The 27,430-nt window shown below is 44.2% G+C and overlaps 1 protein-coding gene and 1 pseudogene across 14 annotated transcripts in view; one reads left to right on the top strand and one right to left on the bottom strand.

Annotated features, from left to right (window-relative positions):
• The window catches only part of ARP2 (actin related protein 2), a 320,561-nt gene that overhangs the window by 279,685 nt on the left and 13,446 nt on the right, over nt 1–27,430 (bottom strand). For all 14 annotated transcript variants that reach the window (XR_015691294.1, XR_015691289.1, XR_015691295.1 and 11 more), the window contains exon 3: nt 15,629–15,763. Coding sequence is in view for 2 of the 14 variants with exons in the window: in XM_087681248.1 (XP_087537374.1) it covers nt 15,629–15,763 (135 nt within the window). In the remaining 12 variants the exon portion in view is untranslated. The remainder of the gene's footprint in view (nt 1–15,628; nt 15,764–27,430) is intronic.
• LOC148033335 (uncharacterized) lies at nt 6,304–8,703 on the top strand (annotated as a pseudogene).

Below are 27,430 nucleotides of genomic sequence, written 5' to 3'. Positions count from 1 at the left end.
ATCATGTATGATCAAGAGTAAGGCCTCTGCACCACATCCTATCATCTAAGCAGAGCTTGGGGCAACACCCATGGTTGTAGAGGTTCTCTTTAGAGCAGTGACATTCATACACAGGATATGGGAGCTCCCACGCCATAGATACTCTAGATTGGTATTGGCCTCTTCCAAAAAGTTAGCACAGGAAGGAGAAAAAGACTTTTGGTACTCACAAATGATAACATGGATGAGCCTACATGGGCTAAACATCAATCGGCTTCCCCCATTTGACTATAGTTTGGGTTACCCTAAAGTCCCCCTTACCCGACCTAAGCTGAATTCAATCATTAGAGCTAACGTTTTTACTCTTGAGAGTGGAAACAAGGAGAACTTGGATCCAGCCACCTCTACCTCTAGGATCCAGGATGGAGCATTACTAGGATCATTTTCAACCCCTCTTGGAGAATGGATTCATTGTTCGACCACAGTACATGGACACACATCTCTCCCACGGTATGTGAGCTACGATTTGACAGATACATACCTCCTCCCACCAGCTGCAGTTAGAGACAAGTAAATGGATGGATATTACAGCACAGGAGAGGATATGGCAGCTCTGCAATCAACAGCCAGACACGGAGAAACACTACTGTTGTGCTAAGAAATGCACTTGGCCACTTAAACAGAGATGTCACATTGGATTGCATGTCTTCGTGTGTTGCGTTATTTGCAGTGTACTTTTTCTTATGGCTTGACATATGGTTCTGGTTTATGTTTGCAGGGATACACTGATTTTAATTAGGCAAGAGATCCTAACACCCAGCATTCCCATGGTGGCTACCTCTTTACCTTGGGCATGGCTCCCATTTCTTGGTCTAGCCGTAAGCAAGAGACGGTGGTGGCTTCCACGGCCAAGGCTAAGTACCGGGCTCTCTTCGATGGCACCATCGAGGCCATCTATCTGAGGAGTTTACTGGCGGCGCTTCATTTTCCATGTGACTCTCCCACAGTTGTCTACTGTGACAACCAGAGTGCCATTGCCCTTGCGGGCAATCCGATCATCACACCACTGACACGGCATGTGGGAGTCCACTTCCACTTTTCTAGAGAGCAGGTTGAGCTAGGCACTATTCGCCTAGAGTTTGTGCCTTCATCAGATAATTTTGCAGATATCTTGACCAAAGCGGTCAACCGGCCGGTTCTTCAGTACCTGCTACCCAAGATCGGCTTGGGTACACCCTCCCCTACTTCTTCAGCTTGACGGGGAGAGGGTGCTTCCCTCTTGCTTTCCCTTCTAGTTTGACAGGGGGCGGCTCCTACTCTTGATCATGACAGTGATGATGCTTACAATTTTTTAGACATTACATTGACTTATTCTTTTGTATTGTATTATGGGCATTTGTAACTTCATCCGCACTATCAGAATGACCTTATTGTAAAAGGACACTTGGACAAGTGAACACTTCCCCTGCGAAGGCACTGTCCCAATGGCACCGTTGCATAGCATATTGCATGAGCATGACATCTTGCATCTCCCTTTGCATTACCCTATGCATTGGCATTCTGTTCATGTCAACATGCATTTGTGCGTATTTATCCCTTTTCGGTCTTTTGGAGTGGTCGACTCTAGGATCCACCATATTCGTAGCATAACACATGGCAGTTCTCCTAAAGACAGTTTCCCTACCCTTGCTTGCTTGCTTTGCTTGTCTTGCTAAGCCCACCGTTTTTTTGCCTCTCACATATTCAACACATGATTGGCACATACACTCACTTTTATCATCCTTAGGCACTTATCCTCGTCAATGCGAGGGATTGGCTTGCTAGTTTTGTGAATAACTTGGGTTTAAAACTCTCTTTATCTTTTCCTATCTGTCACTTAATCGGCCGCTGCCACTATATTACTTATGTATTTTCAAAACACTTTTCAAAAAAAAAAAACAAAACAAAACAAAACAAACAAGTCCATTGTTGATTCCATCCGCCTTTATAGGCCTTGATAGGCCCTTGGGCAACCGACGAGCACCCTTGGTCTGATACCCTTACCTCTCTAGGGTAATCACTTAGGCTCCCTTGGTAAGATATCCATCGCCTCTGTAGTCTTGGTAGGCCACTGGGCAGCCGACGTGCACCTTTTGTCCGATGCCCTGGCTGCTTTGGGGTGGGACGCCTTGGGGTAAATCAAAATTTAGGCTGGCCTACTTTCTCGCCCTATTTTGGGCTTGAGAGGGGGTGTTGTGCTAAGAAAAGCACTTAGCCACTTTAACACCCCCAAAACATGCTTATTTTAGGCTTATTTTAGCCAAAACCCTAAAACGGGGATCGAATCGAGAAAGTTAAGTGGGAGAGGATCTAGAAATAGTCTGGCGCCTGTTTCCAGCCCTCCACACGCTGATTACTGCTATTTCTGCCTGGCGATAGACTGTTGTTCATCTACACTACTGTCGTATAGCCTGCCATGCCAGCAAACTGCTGCATTTGCAGGCTCCAGCTGCCGCCCTGACAGTTTTCTCTCTCCTGTCTGTAGTCGCTGCAGTATTTCTCTCTCCTGCAGGCTGTCTTGCCTGTGTTTTCAGTCTTTCTCTCAAGCTCCGTTTTTAGTCTTTCTCTCTCCTCAGGCTGTCCTGCCTACGTTTTCAGTCTCTCTCTCCTCTGCAGGCTGCCCTACCTGCGTTTCTAGTCTTTCTCTCTCCTACAGGCTCCGTTTTTAGTCTCTCTCTCTCCTCATTGTTGTTTGCATTAGATCTAGCTTCTCACTGCTGTGTTTGCTGGTGTTCGACATCCGGAGGCTACCTTGCTGCACACTCTCCAGCTCATTACCCCTGCCTTGATCCTAGAGATACAGTAGTTCGAGGTTAGTATTCATTCACTGCATAGTGTATTTGCTGCATGAGCATCGTATTATTAGTAGTCATATCATTTCATTTATTCACTGTGTTCATTGTCTCCATAGTTACACAAAATGCCGTTTCTGGCATTTTAGAAACACTAGAGCGTTTCTAGAAACAGAAACGCCCAAGAAACGGAGTTTTTGCAGACTGCAATTTGGGGCCAAACTTTGGCCCGAACGTGAGCGCGCCCCGACTCCCACATTCCAGTCGACTTTTCACCCGCGGCCCGCCTACGTTTCTTCTCTCCACTCTGTCAGGACTCGGACTTGCTCCTTTGTCGACTGACTCCAAAGCCACGCACACACACACATTAAAATCTCAGTACGAAACCACGAAAGAGTTACACAAGTCATGGCAAAGACACAGAGGAAATTGCCATATGCCAAGGAAGTAAGTCCTCCCGAGGAAGCAAGTCCGAGTGCCGAAGGAGATCTATCTGCCAATGCAAGAGACCTTTAAGCCTGGCAATGTGTCCCAAAATATTAGAGGCCGAATCAAAAAGAAAGGCATTCCGAGTGGTCCAATTGTGCCAGCATCCCCAGTATCTAAGAAAGTGAAACAAGATCTTCATATGCAACTGTGCCGGTGTGGGGTATTTTGGGCATACAAAAACCCAATCAAAAGGGCTTAGTGAGAAACCAACCACAACTTGCCAAACCTGTGACAAGAGCAACCAGATATTCTTAGCGAGAGGGCAAGAAATAAATCGATGACGGGCCGATTCCACAGTAGTGGTACAGAAGAAACAATTGCCGTTAGAGATTCGACGCTTGGAAAGGGTCGACGAGGCAAGAGGAAGACCACCAATCATCACCCTCCAAAGAAAGACCTTGCATTTGAAAGGTGTCTTATTCAACCAACCCTACATCACAGTTGCCTTCCACCATGACTGAGATTTCCGCAATCCCCATACAATATTAGCTTTGGTAACCAGCCATTGATGATCTTTAATCAGAAGATGGTACACCTGGTTAGCTAAGGCCTTTTCCAAATTCAACCGACTTGCAAGGTCCCAGTCCTGCCAAGGACGATCCACAGCAAGGGCAGGAAAGGGTTGCCTGCTCTAGAGCAGTAACAAAAGCTCTTCCCATAAATCATGGTATCCACGAGGGATTCTGAAAAGCCTCCTGGCCGTGCGAAACGATATTAAGACATTACGATTGGCAAGGGTGGCATCTGCAACTGAAGTCACGCCCAAACGGGCCATGAGGTTAAATTTTGGTCTGAGCTCATGTTTGCCTTCCCATGACAGTAATCTCGAGGCTGCCAACAATTCCAGCTGAAAAGAGTTAGTATACAAGCGGTCCTCCGCTGGATGCCAACGCGCCTTTTGGAGCACCACTTTCCAGGAGCCAACCAAATGAACTAGCAGGGATGAGGAAGGACTAGAAAACCGAGAGTCTGCATTAAGAACATGCCACCAAGAGCTCCGAATTTGTGTATTACCATGCAGAAGAACGCGGTCCTCAAGAAAATAACGGGCTATAACGGCCCACGGGTGATGATCCACACATATGGTACGAAAAAGAGACCAACGAAGTGCCAGGCATCCAAAATAGCCCCACCACCCAGGCGTTTGGGGGTACATGTATGTGACCACGAAATCCACAAATACCTGCATGCAATGAATCCTTCTTCCATAACATGAAACGAATGGGCCGAGTGAGAGCATTCAAAGTAGTAGGAGTCCAAGGCAGCAATGGCAAGAAATATGTGAGCATTGGCAGCATAATTGTCTGAGCCACTTTGAGGCGAACATGAAAGGGCCAAGCTTGATTCTCTCTCTCTCTCTCTCTCTCTCTCTCTCTCTCTCTCTCTCTCTCTCTCTCTCTCTCTCTCTCTCTCTCTCTCTCTCTCTCTCTCTCTCTCTCTCTCTCTCTCTCTCTCAAATTTATGTGTGGTTGTAGGTTGTAGCCTGTGAATCGTGATTTTGATTAGTGAAGTTGTGACCATCTCACGCTGCAGCCTGGGCCCTGCACTCATCATGGTGAAGGATGCTGCATGGGATCATGTGACGATTCTCACCGAGTATAGAGGTGGTAGTGGCTCCTCTCTCTCTCTCTCTCTCTCTCTCTCTCTCTCTCTCTCTCTCTCTCTCTCTCTCTCTCTCTCTCTCTCTCTCTCTCTCTCTCTCTCTCTCTCTCTCTCTCTCTCTCTCTCATCTTCTATCTCAAATTTCTGTGTGGTTGTAGGTTGTAGCCTGTGAATCGTGATTCTGATTCGTGAAGTTGTGACCATCTCACGCTGCAGCTTCTACTGGAAATACGACGCCACAGAGACCACCTCCTACGAATCACGGAGCAAAGACAAGGAGCCACCAACCAACGCACAATCAACGAATTCTACCAAATACCAGCTACCCTCCCCACCACCAAGCCCCCACCAGCCCAACCGGCCTCCCGACCCCGGGGGACCACCTTAGAAATAGCCATAGCGAGAGGCAAAGCCCTGCGCCCACGCCCCGCCAGCCCGCGTCCCCGCAGAAGACACATGTCGAAGATACAAGGGATACTACGCCGCCATCGGAGGACCCTGCCCCGCCGCTTTAGTCTCTCCATGTTAGACCGACCCATACGGGACATCCTAGGATGAACACTCTAGGAGCAGTTCCACACCGCACTGGGAGTACCTCTAGATTGTATCTAGTCTAGATATCATTTTGTACCTACTCAATTTAGTTCAACATAGCATAAATGTTAGCTTCATTGGGACTTTTGAAATCCCCCAGACATTTTGTATGCAACATTTTAGTCTCATAGGCCAACTTGGCCTGTTGTAGACGTTAATATAACTCTCTCCCTCCCTCTCTCCCTCCCTCCCTCTCTCCCTCTCTCTCTCTCTCTCTCTCTCTCTCTCTCTCAAATTTCTGTGTGGTTGTAGGTTGTAGCCTGTGAATCGTGATTCTGTTTCGTGAAGCTGTGACCATCTCACGCTGCAGCCTGGGCCCTGCACTCATCATGGTGAAGGATGCTGCATGGGATCATGTGACGATTCTCACCGAGTATAGAGGTGGTAGTGGCTCCAAGCGATGGAGATGTAATTATTGTGGCATTGAAAGAGGAGGGACAGCCACAAGGATCAAAGATCATCTTGCACATGTGGCAAATAAAGACATAGGCCCGTGCCCAAATGTACCCGCAGACGTGAAGGCTTCTCTTCAAGCATGGAAGCTCAGTCGGTTAGGCAATCAAAGTGCATCAGTTATAGGAGAGAGGGGAGTAGATGATGTAGCTTCTGCAGCAACAGGGCCATCAAAGAGGAGTAGAGCTACATTGGAGTCAGATGCAACTTCAGTGAGAGGGGCTGGGGGGCCGGGGCCGGGGCCTGGGGCCTGGGGCGCACAGGACTCCATTGGCATGGTCCACTAGTAGTGGAAGTGGAGTTGGTACAGATACAGTGGCAGGGCCGGCAAAAGGGTCACTTCAGAAGACAAGCATTCAGGCAAGCTTGCAAAAGCAAGCTATTCAAGAGACTACTAGGGAGCTCACTCGCTCCTTTATACAGTGTGCTATACCTTTTTATGTATTGCGAATGCCACGATGGAGATCAACCATGAGAGTCGTTAGCCATATTGGATGCGAGTGGGAAAGTCCATCCTATGATGGTATGCGCACACGAGAACTGAAAAATGAAAAGATGCGTATACAGGTTCAGTTAGAACCATTGAAGGCCACTTGGGTAAAGTATGGATGTACTGTGTTATGTGATGGGTGGACAGATGTACGTAAACGCAGTGTCTATAACATTCTAGTGTCCTCATGCAAGGGGATAATGTTCTTGAGAGCCATTGATGCTTCAGCTCCTGGTACAGTGATCACAGGCTCGTACATCTATGGGCATATACGCACATCCATTGAGGAGATAGGGCCAGAAAATGTGGTGCATGTGATTACGTATAATGGTTCCAATTCTGTTTCCATGGGGCAAATGCTTGAGGCTGCCTATCCCAAGATTAGATGGACTCTGTGTGCATCACACTCTCTTTATTTATTGATGGAGGACTTGCAAAAATTGAATTGGGTAGACACTATTCTTACTACTGCAAAGTCCATGGTGAACTTTGTCACCAAGAGGCCTAAAGTGTTGAGGATCTATCGTGCACACAGTGACCTTGAGTTGCTGATGCCATCTAGCACACACTTTGCGTATATGTTTATAGTTCTTGAGCGGATTGTGCGAGTGCGCCAGGGCTTGATGCGCAGAGTTGTGTCCAGAGAGTGGTCAGTCATGCCTGAGTATCAAGATACACACTATAGGGCTTTTGCACGACAGGCTATGGATGAGACATGGTTCTTGGAGGCTGAAGCTTTTGTGAAGTCCATCAAGCCTATCTACTCCATTTTACGCATCACTGACATGGAGGGGAGTACCATGGGATTGTTGTATGAGTACATGGATAAGATCGGAGAGGCTTTTGAGAGCAATGCCTATCTTTCTCGCTCAAAGTAAGTTCCTTTTAAAGTTTTAACTTTTTCCATTGTGGTATTAACTTATTTTTAGAGTCTAGAAGACACTAATTGTGTGCGTATTTATGATTGTAATTTGTTATAAACTTATACATGTGTCAATATAGGATTGAGCAACTTCAATGTGTGTGGAACACGTGATGGGATTGGTTTCATAGACCAATCCATGCTGTTGCACGCGTATTGCATCCTCTATGGCATGATGAGATGCAATACGAGAATGAGGAGCTAGAGCATGGCATTGAGGAGTACTTCTCAAAGTGGGTAGGAGGAGATGTGCAGATGCTGAGAAGGCTAGAGGATGATCTTCTCCTCTTTCGAAATAGGAGTCTCTCTTTTTGTCGCTCTACAGCAGAGCTTCGAGAGACACAGTTGCAGCCTGTGTCTTGGTGGGAGAAATATGGGACATCCGCACCTACCTTGGTAAGTAGGCTAACCCATAAACCATAGTCTAGACTCAACTTTCAAGCTTCATGACAAACATGAATCATAATACAAGAATCAATTATAATATTTTTTTCTTGTTTTTGTCATGTGATTGGCAGAAATGTCTTGCCATTCGAGTTCTTTCACAAGACTGCAACTCAGGTCCTTGTGAAAGAAACTGGAGCACTTGGGCCCTCTTCCACACAAAGAAGAGGAACCGTTTGAGAGAGATGGTGTGCTGGGGTGACTCTCCTCTATCGCGAAGGGGGGTTTAACTCGTGGAAAAAGGGAATAAGTTGCGGGGAAGAGATGGAGTGTGTGGTCACCCTCTAAGGAGGGGAAGGGAGAAATCTTCTAGAACCTTTCATTTCTCTCTCTCTCTCTCTCTCTCTCTCTCTCTCTCTCTCTCTCTCTCTCTCTCTCTCTCTCTCCTTCATCTTCTTCTCCTTCTCTCTCTCTCTCTTCTTCTTGTTGGCAATAAGGGGGGTCTCTCTCTTTCTCATGGCAGCAAAGGGGGGGGGGGGGGAGGGGCAAAGAAGTAGTGTTGCCTATCCCTCTTTACGATTGGGGGGGAGAGGATTTTATAGGTGATAAGGGGGGTGTTATTGGGGGGGGACGTGGAGCACACATCTTCATCTCCTGAGACTTGCCAGGTGAATGTTGACAAGATTGGCATTGAGAAAATGAAGGACATTCCAGACATTCCCAGAGAGGAGCTAGACATTTATACCATGCTATATGAGGAGATGTCAGCTCCAACGCACCACACACGAGCTTCATCACGGAGGTCAAGGTCGACAAGCAGGGGTGCCAGCACTTTAGCAAATGTACCCTCGCCCTCATTTAGTAGTGCCAATGACCACTCTGAGTCAGATATTGCTTCTGTCAGTGCATCTGGCAGTGCTAGTGGTAGTGATGCAGATGCTGAGGAGGGTGATCATTGATGACACTTGAGTCTTGACTCTTCAGAGTTCAAACAAATGCTCTCTTGTTTGACTGTGTCTTATCATTTATGTTTATGGTCATTGGCTGAGGACTCACTGGACCGTGGTGTTTTATGGAGCATTAGTTATCAACTTATCTTTTATGCTCTTGTATCTTTTTTTCATGATTCATGAATATGATCCAGCCTCCAGGTGTTTTTGTGATTCATGTATATATATTATCATGTTACATGTAAATTGTAATGATCTAATCTTTAAAGTGTGATCTATGAATATCTTTAGAGTGTGCTTGGCACTTGCCAATTCAAAGTTTAAGTATATTGTATGAATCCTGATGTATCTTTCAATTTAGGAAATTGGTGCAGGCTATAGGTAACAGGTTATAGAAGTTAGGATTTAGGACCTCCGACCTAGTATGATAGTATCAAATTTCAATGTCAATAATCAATTGTATGTTAATCATGTATGTCAAGTATTTTTCGATCAAGTGACAAGTGTGGCTTATTGTCATCTATTATCTATATTATATATTAAATTGGGGTTACATATTTCCTTGTATCCCCGTTTTCCCGTTTCTTCCTGGAGACGAAACTCCGTTTCCCCACCGTTTCCGTTTCGCCGTTTCCGAAACTCCAAGTAACTATGATTGTCTCTGAGTTACTCTAACCCTAACCCTAACTATGTTCTTTTTATCAGTATGTGCTTTGTCGTACGGTTTATGTTTATGTTTCTGTGTTAGGGTATTTTTCTTCACAACTACATATGTAGATGCACAGTCTACTATGATATACAAGGGAGATACCACTGTATCTTCTATGATGGCTTCGGTCTTCTTCAGTGTGTCATGGAGTATGAGGACCAAAGATGCTTGGGGCTGGATCTCCAGAGTCGCCGCACAACATTGTTACAAGATAGAAGACCACCCCACCTAGAAGGACCCAAGCAAGGGCCAGTGATGACTGACTTCTTTCACAATCAAATTCCACAAGTACCACTAGCTTAGCAGATCCCATCCCATCTATTCAGCCCATATCTACATCATGCCGTAGAGTCACATTAGACCAGGCCATTGCACTTTGCAAAGCAGACGACCCCGACCACGTAGCCAACGTCTAAGAGGCCCATACCATAATCAAAACAATGCCATTATTGTGAGACGCAGGGGACTCACCCCTCGACACATTAGAAGAGTGGCCCTAGACCATTTCAAGATGGAGATTCTAAGAGATGGATCACTCTAGCTAGATATCATATATATACATATATAGATATTTTAGATTCATTTTGATTTTAGTAGATCTCAGCCTCATATTAGAATACATTTATTTCATATTACTTCACTTCAGCTTTACGGTGATGAGATGACATTGGATATAGATGTATTGGTTTTTGTCTCATAGGCCACATTGGCCTTTTACATACGTTAATGTGTGTGTGTGTGTGTGTGTGTGTGTGTGTGTGTGTGTGTGTGTGTGTTCATATTCCTTCTTCCATTAAGCATTGGCTACTCCATCAAACTCCTAAGAGAGCTTATAGAGCACAGTCCTCACAAGATGAGCCTCTGGAAGCACAGACTACATGTGCCAAAGTTGATCCTATACTTGCATAACACAAAGCAAGAATGAATGAATAGTTTCCTTAGGCTCAAACTTCATCTATTGGAGTTGTCCATGAAGAGACACTGCACATAGTCAATGGAGCCGCATACAACATTTGACGCTTCTCCCATACTACTAAAGTTATTCATCGACAGGAGGTGACCACTGGTAACACCTTTTTAAAGATACATTGAAGAATAGCAAAATATGCACAAGCATCATCGGAATTCCATGTAAGCATAGCTTCCTCAAGGTTGACAACGTCCCAATCATCTTGAAGAGGAATGGGAGATTGATGCCACTCAATAGCTCGAGAAACCACATACCATTATCGCTTCTACACAAACCATGCTTTCATGATAGCACTTCACATGAGATAACCACAAAAATGAAGTTTATCATCAATAGAACAGCAGGGAGATGCCATTTGGAGAGAATAGGAGAAGGGAAAGAACATAAGAGAAATAGAGAGAGAGTACAACCAAACACAGCACAAATTGCATTTAGTATTAGTTCACATACACCAAATAGAGACAACTGATCACAAAACAATTGCTGCAAGAAGGCAAAATCTGATTAAATACAGCTAGAAGATAGAAATTACAGCCAACACAACCGGCATATACTGTCACCCAGCCTGCACAAGGTCAGAAAGTGAAAAACACAGCCAACTGAATGAAAAATGCAGTCAGCCCAAGAATTAAATGCAGCCATACAGCAATAAAAATAATGCAAAGACTCAAACGCAGTCAGCTATTGACAAAACACAGGCAGCAGATAACTAAAAACATGCCAATGGGCTCCAGATTGAAGTCTCCTAGACAGCAGCAGCAACTGAAGGCTGATCAGCAGCAGGAAGGTGTGAGAGCAGACTGTCCACAACAGAAAACAGCACCTAGGGCTGGAGGACAGACATTTGATACTATGTCAGAAGTGGGTGCAAAAATGGAAGCATAGAAGACTACCTAATAGACTGCACAATACAAGAAAAGAGAGAAAGAGAAAACAAAAGAACACTGCAAAGAGAACTCACAGATATGCTTGGGAAATGGAATCCATATACCAACTATGAGACGGTCTCGTACAACAGTGAGTCACTAATTGTGTGGGCACTAGCACCATCTCCCTCTGTCCAACAAAACTTGCACTAGAAGACTGCAAAGTGAATGATAACTAAGGAGGGAGCCCACAAATATAAAGGCATAAAGTAATGCATCAAGTTGGCCAGCATCATAATAGCCTAGGTATGTAGTCGGCCAGCCAATAAATGCCAAAAACCATAACAATAAGTACTAAAAAATGGCCTAAAATAATAGTGTGCCCAACACAAATATACATGCACAGGCTTACTCATGAGCTGTCATGATATGCTTGAGTTCTAGTCACAGGTGTCCAATCAGGTCATATTTTAATATGCAAAATACTAGAAAAGATACAAATTCTTTTTCTATTGTGTTATGACACATCTAGGTAGACTATTGTGACATCGGCAAACTCCCCATTAAGAAGCTCCTCAAACTCAAGGATGGGTAACTTGATGCCTCAGATACCTATAGATTTGTCTCTCAAGAAGGAGCTCATGGTCTCTATTACAAACAAAAACAAGAAGGGGCCTAGTGGACAGCCCTCATCTCTAAAGTTGAATCTGTCTCCTCTCCCCCAACCATCCATAACTTAGCTATGTAATGAGGAGTGAAAAGCTTTACATAGCATCATGTCTTCTAAGAACTCCCTCCACATGGTCATATGCCTTCTAAAAGTCAAGGAGCACAATAAGGTCTTAGTTCTTGAATCAAGACAAAGTGGTGGACTCCTAAAAAGTGAAGACATTGTCAAAGATGCTACACTCTCAAACAAAATCCCTTTGGGTGCGGTGTATAAAATTTGGCATCAATGGGAGACTGATTGCCTTCACAAGGATCTTATAGGGAGTTCCAAGCAAAGTGATTGACCTCCATTATGTGATCTCCAATTTATCTCCAGTTCCTTAGGGAACAAGGTGAATCAATCCCTCTAAAAGTCTCTTTGGCATAATGCATGATGCCATAGTCTTCTAGAAAGTTGAGATGAGGCCTGCACTAATAAGATCCAAGTAGCTCAAAAAGAACTTATTCAATCTATCTTCTCTTGGATGCTTGCCTGAGGACAGCCTGAGGGCAGTGCAAAAAGTGTCTTCTCCAACTCCTCTCTAAAATGGGCCATCAAATATCTACTCAACCTATCTATAACCACCCTCCTGGTACTCTTTCATATTGTCTCTCAGTCCTTGGGAGCTTAGTGGTTGACCCAAGCAAAGTTGTGTAGTGTTATGTAGCCACCTGTCTCACATCCAAAAGGCCCTATGCAATGGATCCATATGCTCTACAAAATCTCTTAACACCCTGTCTAGAGTGTTTTGGCCGTGTGGTGTGGAAAAGTCTCTATTAACCCTATCACCAAACAAGGTCTAGAAGGAAGCTCTCGTGTGAAATCTATGCGCTGATTTGGCTTCCTTCATAGCATCAATCCTTGCTTTGGTAATGTGCATCCTCTCAACTATCCATCTGCTGCACCCTGGCCATCTCTCCTCTCCCCTCTATAGGGCAGCCAATGATGCTCTGGCAAATCTCTCAAGATGGCCCAAGACAAAGAAGCACCTACAAGACACCCTTACTAGCTCTAGGAAGTGCATATAGATTAGCCATTTTCAATGGTCTATCATGTTGGCTAGGATCGAATATATGCCTTGACATGCTAGAATCACAAGTGAGGGGGCAGAAGCAAAAGAGGGAAAGTGATCACCATAGACATGCATTAGAGTTTGTGGAGGGTGATTGGGTATTGCCGCATTTTGAAATGGTTAGGCTGACTACCTAATAGGATCACCATCATTAATACCAGACATCAAGAACTTAGAGATCTCGAGGAGACCAATCGGGATAGCAGTGGATCATGTCATCTTAACCTTTACACTCTCTTGTGGACACATGAGAGATGCAGCACCTAATCTTCCCAAGCACCACAAATATCACTTTGATAGGAGACTTCACATATATATAGTGGCTCTATGTGTAATAGATAAAAGACGCTAGATCTAAGCAGATCACTAGAGGACTGCACAAGAGATTTGACAAAAGCTTTGCATACTTCAGCTACTACAAAGAGTTCTTCAAGGTGCACCAGCCATTCACCTTGGGGGCCAGATCTACAGCCGCTGTGACCAGTATGGGAGGGTCTGTTGCTACCCTAAGGAGTGATGGGACTTGCCATAGACTTCTACAAAGAGCTTTTTCAACAAGAGACAGTCTTTCACTGAGTTAGCCCAAGCTTTCCAGTTACAGTACAGGCAGAAATGCCCAGAAGAGGAGGGACTGTCCATGGCCTTCTTTGCATACTAGGAGAAGATGAAGGACCCTCTGCTACAAGCATTTCAAGAGATCTTCAGTTCCAGATGGATGCTGGGTAGTATATCAGCAGGACTAGTCTTCCCAAAGGGGGAGACAACCTGGAGCTGTCCCACTGGCAGCTAATCACCTTGCTGTTATTTGCCTATAAGGCACTGGCCAAGATGACTGGCAGCAGATTCTGCCCCTTTCTCCTAGACATCATTCATGACACACACACAGGCTTCATCCAGAATAGGAGTATGTTGGGCAACGTTCCATGATTTCTGCTAGTATTGTCCTTAGACAGGGGGCTGCTCTGTGGACAGAGATTATTGATTCCACCATAGGAGTATGTTGGGCAATGTTCCATGATTTCTGCTAGTATTGTCCTCAGACAGGGGGCTGCAGAGATTAGGCATTCCACCGTAGTAGTACCTACTTTGTGATTTCCTTTCCTTGTCTCTGTGGACAGAGATTAGCCATTCCACCATAGGAGTATGTTGGGCAATGTTCTATTATTTCTGCTAGTATTGTCCCCAGACAGGGGGCTGCAGAGATTAGTCATTCCACCATAGTAGTACCCACTTTGTGATTTCCGTTCCTTGTCTCTGTAGCCTTGTGGCTTCTGTGTTTGAAACTATCTAGTTGGCTAGGGAGCCTTCTGTAACCATTTCAATTCTTCGATTCAAAATCCTTTACGAAAAAAAGAAATGGAAGGAATCAAGATGGAGATGGTGTCATCTAGTTCTGCTAGCAAAAATGCAGTAATCCTTTGCCTTGGACTGCACATTAGTTGACTTCAAAGGGGCTGCAGCAATCTAATGGTCATCAAACACATTGGTCAAGCTGAAAACTACTGCTGCAAATAGCAGCAGGTCTGAAAATCTGCAAAACACAGTAATCTGCTACCATGAACAGCCACCGAAGATAGGGGAAGCACTGAAGGCTGCTGCACCAGCAAGCATGATCAGCTGTGAATACTTCTGTTGCAAGACATGCAGGTCCAAACTCCAGCACTGTTACACTCCCATAAATAGCAAGGGTCACCTTCTACAGAACATTCAATGGCAAATATCGGCTGTGCTCTGATAGCATGCCAGAAACAAAGGTACAAATGAGTGTGGACAGCGAAGAGAGAAGGAACCAAGAAAGATGAAGACAGAATGAACCAAGGAACACTGTGGAGACTCGAGTGCAAAGCTAAAATGATGAGAACTGACAGTACACATTGTAAGCTGCTCACAAATAGGCACGAAGCTGAAAATGGTCTGACCAGCAATAGAGAAAACTGGTTGATTGAAAACTTTCACCACAACGCAAAACCCTGATATGGAAAACTACGGAAAATAGAGTCCAAGGAAATGGAGCCAAAGGACTTGGACTCTGACCAGTTTATGGAGTTGGGCATGCCCAATTCAACAAGAATATATGTTGAATGATGTCATCCCAAGTGACTTGTCCCCATACCACCCTCCCTACCAAAAAAAGTCTAGTTGTGCTTCAATAGAGAGGCTTTTTTCAAATATTTGAAAGCCAGGGTTGCTAATTTACTTCTCTGATGACATCCAAGATACCTCACAGATATCCTACAAGGAACCAAGCCCTCATGTGGTCTCCAATCTGACTGCCAACCAGTGTCACAAACCCATACCCCGAAAGACATCCCCCAATTGATGCAAGGTTGTGTTGCTCTCATCCCCATCTTTGAACATATTCCCTAGAGATAGGCTTGGAAATATTGGTTGGCTGACTACTTTCATATTGTGTTTATTATATCTAATAAATTTGGATGAATTCCTCTTTGCAAGAATAAAAAAGAAAAGAAAACATAATTCTGTAAGCTTGCTATGCATCCACCAAACTGTGTATCCCTAAAATAATACCATGTTCAATAAACCAGACAAAAAAAGTAAATACAACACCAAAAGATGTCTTTCATAAGCAATAGGAAGAGATGAAAACCTTCAGAACATTGTGAATCATATGATCCCACACATGGGTCATATCTTCCCAATCTTGTACTATCCCATTACTGACAGGATATGTGACTTCTAACTGATGCCGAAGTTTGGCACAAGCCTCTCCCACAATGATCTCCTACACAAAGGCATACAGCAAATTATTTTTATTTGGGTCACTTTGAAGGTAGTAATGCTACATATAACAAAATTCATTATTCTGGGTCAAGAACATGGTGAAGATTCAAGAACTCACATCTAATCATCTATAAAATGTGTGTATTGGCATTAAGACATCTAGAAGATAGTAAAACTACATACAACCAAACCCATTTGATTTGGGTCATTTTGAAGCAGGTAGAAGTACTACATACAGCAAAATTCATTTGATTTGGGACAAACCTTTGTTAGCGTAGATTACCAATTAAGCATGCCTAAGTCAGATAACCAAGATGTTACTTTTTCAAGGAGGAAAGATTTATTAGGAGACATCTTCAAAAACCCTGAGAATTGGCTAACTGTAATAAATTGTCAACCTTGGTCGATTGGAAATGTGAAATGTCCCCTACACACATAAAGGTCCACCTAATGAATTGAGTTGTCCCCCCCTCCCCCTTTTTTCCGCATGCATTGGTGCCGCCTGACACCCGCCTCCACTACCTCCCTCAACTACCCCATCCTATGCACAGCCCCAATCTCCCCCCTCCCACCCTGTGCACTCCCTCCCCCCCCCCCAAACCCCTTCCAATATGTTGCTTCTGCTACCTCCGCTCCTACAAATGACACGCACCTATCTGCTCTTGCCCCTATCTCCCCATCCCATCCTATGTGCTCCCTTCACCCACCCCTCTCCGCATGCTACTTCTACTACATTTGTCCCTGCAAGTGACACCCACTTATCTACTCCTACCCCTTGCACCTATGACCCCTTGTCTAAACCCCCTACACATGACTCTGCCCACACCCCTTACAATCATTCTCACGAGGACATGAAATTTTAAGATGCTTTAATCTTGCCGAAAACATTTGATTAAGTTATTAATCAAATGTGTAAGATTGTTTAGCACATGTGATGCACATAGCAGTTATTTCATGGTAACAGGCCAAGGATCCTGAGAATGCAATGGGTGTCCAAGGAAAAAGTTGTGATAAGTTATGCCAGCTAGGCTTTTGGTGAATGGGTATCAGTTTTGACCCTAGGACAGTTATTTGGCCAATAAGTGTCAATGGTTGTCATAAGGACACATATTTTTGAAACCCCACTTAACATGTGGACTAATTTTTAATCACATGGTTAAGTAAATGTTGCACATGTGAGGTGTAACTAGGGTTAGAGTAAATTTACAAGCCCGGGACCCGAGGAAGTCACGGGATGTCAAAGACAAAAGTTGCTATAAGTTATTCCGCACAGGTACTTGGTGGTATCTAGTGCCAGTTGTTGGCCTAGGTCATTCATTTGGCCATTAATGTCAGTTGGTGACACTAAAGAAGTGGTGTTTAATGGTACCTAACGCCAATCTGATGGTCAAAAGATGGTGCAGAGACACTTGGGAATGGAAGTTGCCTAGCCAATTTAATTATAGGCCAGTTTGATTATTTTTCAGGACACCGAAATAATTATTAGATTAATTTTCAATACTCGTAGCACCTCTGCTATTGTCAAGCTTATGAAGAGCTTGTTGCTTGGGTTTCACTCTCAGCTTCAACATTTTGACGTAGCATCCGAGCATTGGGCATACTTGACAAACCGGTATATGACTCAGGATAGGACCTATCGCATCAATTTGAATCATGGGCTCCAAAATTTCAAAATCACAAACAAGAATGACTTGAAAGTCAAGTTGGCTGAGTATCAACGTCTCCTCGCCGAGTTCTCAACCACTGGAGCTCCTAAGTCCTCTAACAATCAGGCTACCCTGTTCCTTAACAAGCTACCCCTGTTCCTTAACAAGCTACCATGAAAATATTTCCATTTTGTGCAACATGTGATTTCACAGCCTTAGATGTTGTAACGTGCCCATCGGCTGTCCAAGCATGTTATAGCGGTCCATCGAGAAACGAATCTAAGCGTCGCTGCCCAACACTCCCATGGAATGTTCCGAGGTTTGTCGCCTAGGGTTTCCCGTCCGCCTCACTATGGAACGTTCGAGGCTGAACCCACTAGGATCGACCCAAAATCTGGGTTTCTAGGGCTCCTAACAGCATTCTAGCGTCGGTTTTTGGACATCCTGCTTTACATAGAGATACCCAATCCGAAGCAGATTCGTGCCGCACTTGGTTTAAGGAGAATGGAAAATGAGAGGGATGTACCACTCAACCTCTCTGCCCGTAGGGTGTAGTCCCATTCCGACCCCCTAAAACAACATGAATCGGGTTCTAGCCTAACCATACCTAAATGTCAAATGACAGTAAAACCTTATGAGAAGCCTTCCAGTTCTCTGGAACCACCCTGCCGTAGGACAAACCCGTCGGGGTTCTGCCCACCCGCTTCCCTTGATAGCTTTAGTTTTCTAATTAGGTCCTATCACATTTATGTATGACATTCAAAATCAACTTCCTTAATTAGGCCTTTTAGGAAACAAAGTTCGTTTGTGTAATTTACAGCACTGACACAAAAACAAAACAAGCAATCCTTTTATTAAACAAGTTCATTAACTTATCTTCAAGTTAATCTTTGTCTCCGGCCCATATAGGAGAAATAATATATATTCCCTTCTGTCCAACAGAAGTACTCGGTCCAAATCACATGGCACCATAATTTCTATCCTTTATCTAGAATAGGATCTTTCAACCCCCAGACGTAGACTTACAGCAGTCTTCAACTCCATTCCGGACTAGGCAAGGGGTGTCCGGAGCTCCACTGACACCAAGCGACCTAGGAGTGAGACACAACTTCCGTGATTGACCTTTTCACCACTCGACCTTCGGCCTGTGAATCGAGCAGTGTCCTCTCGGGTTAAAACGCGGCGTGACCTTGGAGATGATCTAACCACACAAAATATCATTCCTTAACTAATCCATTTAGGAATCAAGCACAATCTAGATAATCAGTCTAATATCATCTTCCAAGAAAACATTCCTTTATTCCCATGGAAACTTGTCATCACAGACCCCTGCCATGCATTTACCATCAAGCACAAGCACTTGGAATAATCATCCAAATCACATCGTAACAATCAATTTAATACAAAAAATATTTAAGACGATGTTAGATCAATCAACAAAACAATGATATCCTTATCCAACACTGCAAGAATGGTCGCGATAACCTTCCATCACATATTCGCTCTCCCCCTTGGGATCAGGAGCGATTCTACGTAAGATTTACTTAACACACCCTTCTTTCGGCTAAGGCATATGTTAAAGTTTCAACATTGTACAGGACCTAGGTTCTATTAATCTCTTACATTGATCGATAACCCAGCCTTCTTCAACAAGTACAAATGCATCGGTCTTTCCTTTGACTTAGGGTTCCTAATCCTTGAGCTCTTCACTTGCCCTAGAGTTGTTGTTGCATCTAGCCCAACCCCAAGGATTAATAAACATAGTCACTATCACACGGATCTCAAGGCACCTAAGTTCTAACCCTTATGGTCGTTGTTTGTGTTAACTCTGCACTAGAGTTTCGAGATTGATTTTCCTCTAGGATAGATTACTTACCATGTGATCTGTTAAGTGTGCAAGCTCAATGTACTTCCAGTGTGGCAAGATACTTTATCTATTAATTTCCAGGAAATGAGAGTCAACAATACCTTGGAACCTTGTATGCCATTCATGCTACATATGGATTTGTCGCATAGCATCTAGATACAACTAACTTCCCTAGATACATGCGCTTCGTAAACTCCATCTTTTAAATGTTGCGATAAACTTACCCTTTTCAATAATCCCTTCTCGTGCGGCTTAGCGCGGGTCTAATGCATCTCACACATGAATCAAAGCGAGCATTCATTAATTTGGAAATACATTACTTATAACCGGTACCGCAGTTGGATGGGCAGTGATGATCCTCGTCTGAGGCTTCATTGCTCATTGTGGGGTTTCCATCCGCACGCATCATTTTCCGCTTGGGGGCCATCCCCGATCTTTGCGAGTCGCACAAGACTTCCGTACCTTGTGCTCGAGTAGTGGGGCCATTTGTGCGAGTAGTGGATAATCTTGCGAGATAGGTATAGGTTCGCAGCCACAAGGGAAAGAGATGCGTGTGGCCACCCTCTTCAGAGGGGAAGGGAACTCTCTCTCTCTCTCTCTCTCTCTCTCTCTCTCTCTCTCTCTCTCTCTCTCTCTCTCTCTCTCTCTCTCTCTCTTCTCCTTCCCTTATTCTTCTCTCTCTCTCTCTCTCTCCCTCTTCTTCTTCTTCTTCTTCTCTTCTTCTCCCCTCTCTCTCCCTCTCTCTTTTTCCCTCTTCTTCTTCTCTCTCTCTCTCTCTCCCTCTTTCTCAAGCCGGCAGCAATGGGGAGGGGGGGTTACAAGGGTAAGGAGGTATTAATTATAGGGGGGGAAACAGAGTGGGGGAGGGGAGTGAGGTGGCACACGTGTGCCCCTCCCCCCATCGATTTGATCGTCGACTTCGTCCTGATCCTCCTTGTCATCGTCTTCATTGGCTCTGCCATCGACACCTTCTTCCTCGCTGTTATTATCTACTTCTTCGTCCTCGTGCTCGTTGCCACTCTCTGCCACGTCAACTACTAATTTTCCCCCCGCCACCTATCAGCGACAACAAGGGGGGGGAAACTAAAAAAGTCAATCCCTTGATGAGCATACCTATGGATCTATCATAAGGAAACTTCTTTGGTTGATTCATACTAGGTCAAATTTAGCATGCTTAATTAACTCTCTCTGTCTCTATTTCACAGCACCTAGCATATCACAATGGGTTGTATGCCTTCCTGTTTTAAGATATCTAAGATGTAGATATTCTTATCGTCCGACTTACGGTTTTGGTTTATATTTGCAAGGATACATTGATTCTAACTGGGCAAGAAATCCTGACACCCGGTGTTCTCATGGTGACTACCTCTTTACCTTAGGTATGGCTTGTTAAGAAGAGTGCTAGGGTTTGCACTGAGGACACACAGAGTGTACGACCACGACAGAAACACAAAGACACAGACACAGAGGGCAAAACTCAAACCCTAAACGCAAAACTCAAAACTCAAACACAAAAACTCAAACACAAACAGAAGAAGGGAGACAGAGAACACAACTCTGAAGTGAATGAATGCTGTAAATGAATGTAAGAGTGTGTATAGTGTGCTCAAGGGCAGAGCAATGTCGGAGTGTGACGTCCACCGAAGACGGGTCCCAAGTCTGTGACCACCAATCGGAGTGTAGAAGTGCTGAATAGTGAATGGCAACAGGCTGGTCACCAAAACGCAGCAGTTTGGAGGCTGGAAACTAGTAAACGCAGCAGTGTACCACTGATCGGGGGCTGGAAACTGTGCACAGTTTGCTGTAAATAGCAGGCTAAACAGTGTCTAAGAGTGTCAGGGCCTACAATGCTGAAAACGCAGGCTAGCTGACCCTGGAGATGATGGACAGTAGGCTGAACAACAGTCTGGGACAGTCTGGAGCAGTTGCCAGCAGAGCTGAGAGCTGTCGCCTACAGCAATGGACAGGCTAATGATGATGTGGCTGCAGTCGATAATGCCTGGACAGCAAATGGAGGCGGGCTGCAGGCTAGAAACTGGGCGCCAACAGCAGCAGAGGGTGTGTGGGCTGGTGTAACCTGCAAACAAGGATGATAGCTGAATGGGGGTAGCCTGTCTATTTATAGATGTGGAAGGGCGCCCCAAAAATTAGGGTTTCCACTAAACTTTCTCGAACCACTCCCCGTTTTAGGGTTTTACTCTAAAAGAGCATTTTTAGTGTGTTTTGGGGCTGTTTAAGAGGGTAATCAGCAAGTAATGCATATTTTAGCTCAACACGGCTCCCATTTCCTAGTCCAATCATAAGCAAGAGAGGATGGCAACTTCCACGACCAAGGCGGAGTAAAGGGCTCTCTTTGATGGCACCACTGAGGCCATCTAGCTAAGTAGCTTACTAGTGGCACTTCAATTTCCATGTGCTACAACGATTGTTATCTATTGCAACAACCAAAGTGCAATAGCACCTACTAGCAACTTGATCATCATACCTAGGATGTAGCATATTGGTGTACACTTTCACTTCACCAAAGAGCAAGTTGAGCTTGGCACTATTCACCTGGAGGTTGTGCCTTGATCAAACAACTTTGCAGACATATTAACCAAGGCAGTCAATCAACCAGTGCTTTAACACTTACTACCTACAATTGGCTTTGGTGCATCCTCCTATACTTCTTCAGATTGACAGGGAGAGGGTGCTTCCCTACAACTTTTCCTTCTAGTTTGAGGGGGAATGGCTTTCTTCTCGTGATAGTAACAATGTGTTATTTACAGTTTTGTGATTCAAACATTATGTATATTGTACTTTGTATCCTCATCCGCATCATCAGGATGACCATGATCGTGAAAGAGTGCGTGGGCAAGTGAACAATTCCCATGCGAACGCACTGTCCAAGTGGCACCGTTGCATAGCATTTTGCATGAGCATGATCACACCTACATTGTCTCTTGGATAACTCCAATGCATCAACATTCTGTTCTTGTAAACATGCATTTATGCGCTTTTATCCCTTTTCAATCTTTGGAGTGGTCGACTTTGGATTCACCATATTCATGGCATTATACATGGTAGTCTCCCTTGCTTGCTTCACTTGCTTAGCTTACATTCCACCCTTCTTTTTTGCCTCTCCACATATCCTTCATATTCGCTTCACACACTTAGTGTATTTCCTTCGTCATCAACATCCAGTGTGGTCAAGATAGTCTTGTTTATTTTTTGAAGATCCTAGGGCTGATCATCCCTTTCTTCCTTTGAGGCATTATTACTTAATTGGCCGAAAACTTTTGGAAAACTATCACTTAATGCTCATCTTTTGCAAAACACACCAAAAGCTCTCCCCCCCCCCCCCCCCTCAAAAAGGCCATTAGTATTTCCATCCACCTTTGTTGGCCACTAGCAACCGATGCACACCCTTTGTCCGATGCTCTGTCCTCTCTGGGGTGAACACTTAGGCTCCCTTGGTAAGATAACCATTGTCTCTATAGTCTTGGTAGGTCAGTGGGGGCAGCCGATGTGCACCCTTTCCCCAATGCCCTGACTCTTTAGGGTGGGACTCCTTGAGAAAAAGAAACAAAAAAAGAACTTGTGCTTGTTTGCAATCCCTTATTGGTTCTAGTTTTGGGCCTAAGAGGGGGTGAGCTAAAATATCATTAGATTTGTTTAAATGACCCCAAAACTCAAGTTAATTAATGAATTTAAACCATTTCTTTTGAACAAATGCAGTTCTAAAGGGTATCAATGTCCCACATGTAAATGCTAATTTGGGAGGCTCGAAACTTTCTATAAATAAATAGCATGGCCTCCCACTCATTTCAATCTCAATTTTGCAAATTGCAAGTGTTGTGGCTTCATTGACCGCACCCCGTTCGCGGATAAACCGGAGCTGCCCGTCTTCATCTCCTACCATCTGATGCCTTCTACTCAACCTTTTGCTGTTGTTTTGGAACTATTCATTGCTGGCGACTGCTGTTCAGGGCTGGAACAGCCTGTGTTCACTGTTTTCTACCCTCCTTTGCTGTCTACAGCCTGCTGCCACTATCACCCAGCTGTCCACGACCTACAGACTGCTGCATTTTGCTGCTGTCTACTCCACCCTACCTGCCACATCATCTTCAAATTTGTGTTTTGCCAACTGCAGGGTCCAAACAGCTGCCACATCATCATTGCTGCCTGTGTTTGCAAATTTGAGCATCCTTCTGCCTGTCTGATCCAGCTACCACCCCCCCGTGTTTGCTAACGCCAAACATCTTCAGCGACATTTTCAAAGCCTACCTTGCTGTGTTTCAAGATCTGTCAAAGTACAACACACACTCCACCTCATTATCTCTACCTCAATTCTTGAGATATGAGAGTTCAAGGTTCAGTATTCATTCACTACACAATGTGTTTGCACATGGAGTATTGTATATTCACTAGTCATTCATTTCAAATTATTCACTGTACTCATGGTCTCTAAGTTACCCTAACCCTAACTCAATCTATGCTTTGTTGTATCATTGTATTTGTGTTTCTATGTTATGGCATTTCTTTATAGCAAATAGTAAAGTGTAAGTATACGGTTCAAAATAACAAATTAAAACTTGACTTATCATTTGAAATTTATGAATCATGATTCACAGTTAAGTGCTTACCTGCTTTGGACTACCCATTTTCCTCATGGCCTTCATCATACACAAGTTAGTGCAACAATAGACTAGCCACTCTAACTATCATGTGCTAAGCCAATTGCGAATCTTCGTGTCGATGAGAGAATAGGCACTCTAGTTTCTCTCATATGCACCGAAAGAGCAATCCTCAATGAGGACTCCCATGGTTAAGGGCTGAAGTGACTCTCTCATCCAACAAGTAGGAGAAGCAAATGCCACATGGCCTCTCTGATCTACGTAGCATCCTAACACCTCTAGTAGTACATTGTGGTCATCCATGGGACCCACATGAATCATGATTCAGGGCTAAGTGCTTACTTGCTTTGGACTACCCATGCTCCTCATGGCTCTCATCATACACAAGTTAGTGCGGCAATAGACTAGCCACTCTAACTATCATGTGCTAAGCCGATTGTGAATCTTCGTGTGAATGAGAGAATAGGCACTCTAGTTTCTCTCATATGCACCTAAAGAGCAGTCCTCAATGAGGACTCTCATGGTTAAGGTCTGAAGAGTCTCTAGCTCATATCCAAAATTTTGCCCCCAAAAGAGAGGCTTCAAAAGTGACTCTCTCCTCCAAGTAGAAGAAGCAAATGCCACATGGCCTCTCTGATCTACATAACATCCTAACTCCTCTAGCACTACATTGTGGTCATCCATGGGAGCCACATGAATCAAATATGCAAGTCGGTCCGAACAGAGCTCTCTATCATCCATGACCACTGGTGACTTCTAGGCCGAATGTACCAACACTATAAGACCATGGATGGGCTTATGCATCCATGCCCATCTCCTCTCTGCTATCTATAGAACATATATCGTTGTGTTTCTATGATCATCATGCAAGCCCATGCCTCCACCAATGCTGCTCTAAAGAAGTGAACAAGAAGACTCATGGTGGACCCCTCCCAATCACTCCTATACAACAACCTATAAAAGGAAGTCACGACAATAACAATGACACGAACTTTCTGCCAAAACTATTCATTGAAACACAAGTGCTACATGGCTCTGGCCTCCTCTATCTCATGCTTATCCCACTCATTCCATAGAGTGGATACCATTGTCTAATATAGAGCAGCAATCACTCGATCACACCTCATAAAGGCACCTCAATAACAACCACATGTAAGCAAACCGAGTTGAATAATATTTCAACTCAAATATGCTATGCTCGCAATACATCAGAAGCACCTTTACCTTTATCGTGAAAAAGGTAACAATTGATGTAGCTTTATTCATCACCCTATTCACCCACTTGAGCTTCTCAATGTCCTCCATGAGCAAGTCCAAACAATGACTTGAACATGGAGTCTATACAATCGTAGGAAACTCAGCTAAGAGCAAAGGGCCCATGCATCGACAATTGCATACATTGTCAGTAACAACTTGCACCACATTCCAGGGGCCTATCTACAACCATAAATTATAATGTTTAGAGACAAAGAGAGAGTTGAACCTCGAAAGATTCACGAATCGAGAGAATGAGCGGCTTGGAAGGAAGAGAGAGAATAGCAAATCAAAATGGTGCGAACCTTCCATGTTGATTTCTAATAGCCCTATCTATAATCAAGAAGACATCACAAGTCCTTACGAGCCACGCATGCTATTGTTATTGTGGTACACAAAGCAATTGAACTAAGAAGTATAATCATCATGGGGAACTTCTAAAAATAAGAGAAGAGAGTCCTTACTATCGTACAGAATCCAAGTGAATCGAAGAAAAGGTAATGACCATCAAGAAGGTCTCTCCGGAAGAGATTACCCCTCAAATCTTTCCATGTACAATGAGATTGAAGACATGTAAATTGCCGTAGAAGAGACTTCATGAATCATGATCATTAAAATATAGTACAAAACTTAAAATTATAAAAGGAACAAATTTAAAAAGACAATGTATACCTCAATGATAGCTTGCCCAATGTGGCAGTAGATAAATGTGCCCATCATTTTCCTCCCTCTCTTGCCAATTTCTACGGCATAGAAAAAGTATGTGCCAAGTGGACATGAAACAAGTATGTTGACGATGCCCCATTTCTTACAATCACTCCATAAGTCGGTAAAAATGAAGCAATCATATTTTGTCCATGTGGCCCGAATAGGATCAAGAGCTCTATCAATCCTCTCCTCATCCTTCGTATGGACTCACATTAGCAATGACTTTTACCATCTTCTTGCATTGATCTTGGTTTAGGGCATTGAATGCAAGATTACACTCAACCACCAAGTGTGCAATCTTAATGTCCGCAAGTCATTGCCTTAAGGCAATCAACTCATGCACATGACCAAGGGATTGAGAGAGAGAGAGAGAGAGAGGATTGCCTTTCTGATGCCTCATGAGCCTCCACTCTTTGCCTTTTGTTAGAGTGGGGCACGCATGTGGACTCCTCACCACCAATGGTGAAGGTATGGGTCAAAGATAAGCCTACATTCAAGGCTTCCTTATGATTAGTCATAGGTGTTGGTGCTGATGCGCCTATTCCTCCTCCTCCTCCAATGGATCCCCCTCTCATCTAGGCAAAAAACTCATCTTCGATGCTTTGAGGAATTTCCTTGCATGGAGCAACTTGCCCCTACTTCCCCCCCCCCCCCATCTTGAAAAGATGTTGAAGAAGTTGGATCACATCACTTGTATAGCACTTCCCACAAAATTTGCATGTCCAATGGTTGAAATTGGACTTCTTTGTGTCCCTCTCCAAATGGATGGCGTGCAAATTGAAGGCATCATGCTTCTTGTAAGTCTAATGCCGATGGAGAGCCAAGGCTTCAAGCTTATAAGTCAGAAGTTTAGGTGGGGGAAAGAAGAGAGAGAGAGGGAGGGAGAGGGAGAGTGAGAAGCTTGAAAGTCAAAGAGGGAGGGGATGGGATAGGCTCAACATATTGATGCTTGAAGATGGAAGGGATGGGGGTGCCAAGGGGGGGGGGGGCACCGAGAGAGAGAGAGAGAGTGTGTGTGTGTGTGTGTGTGTGTGTGTGAAAGCTTGAACACCAAGATTGAAGTGGTGCTTAGAGATGGAGATGAGAATGCTTGTTGATTTAATGTGAAAGGATGGAGGGAAGGAGTGCCTTTTATAGGCTAGAGAAGAGTGTGAAACAAGAGAGGGATCCAAACTGGCAAGGCCTAGTAGCATAGATGGAATCCAAGGGCCAAGTGTCAGAGGTCATAGCTATGCTTGACAGTGGAACAAGTGCGGAGCTCCTATTGTTTCAGAAGTTTGATAATCCGATGTAGACCAGCTCTCACCTAGTCTCTCACCTCTCTCTCAAAACTACCGGCTACCCTCACAAGCAATAATAACAGAAACCAATAGTACTGAGATTATAGTAGATGCACCTCGAGCTTACTCATCGTTGTAGTCTCTCACAAGCCGAAGGGTATCTCACGATCCTTGTGCAGTCGTCTTGATCTACAAGCCCTCAATCCAAGTACACTTACCACCATGAGCCTCAAGTTGTCGTCGTGAGAAGAATGCAAAAAGAATGCAACATCAAGAAAAGAAAAAGGAACCACCAAG

This window comes from Lygodium microphyllum, chromosome 7 (assembly GCF_053477565.2).
Source record: "Lygodium microphyllum isolate KBCC chromosome 7, Lygodium_microphyllum_v1.1.10, whole genome shotgun sequence".
Lineage (NCBI taxonomy): Eukaryota > Viridiplantae > Streptophyta > Polypodiopsida > Schizaeales > Lygodiaceae > Lygodium > Lygodium microphyllum.
Note: the sequence above shows the minus strand (reverse complement) of the source record. Positions and strands in the feature narration are given on the sequence as shown.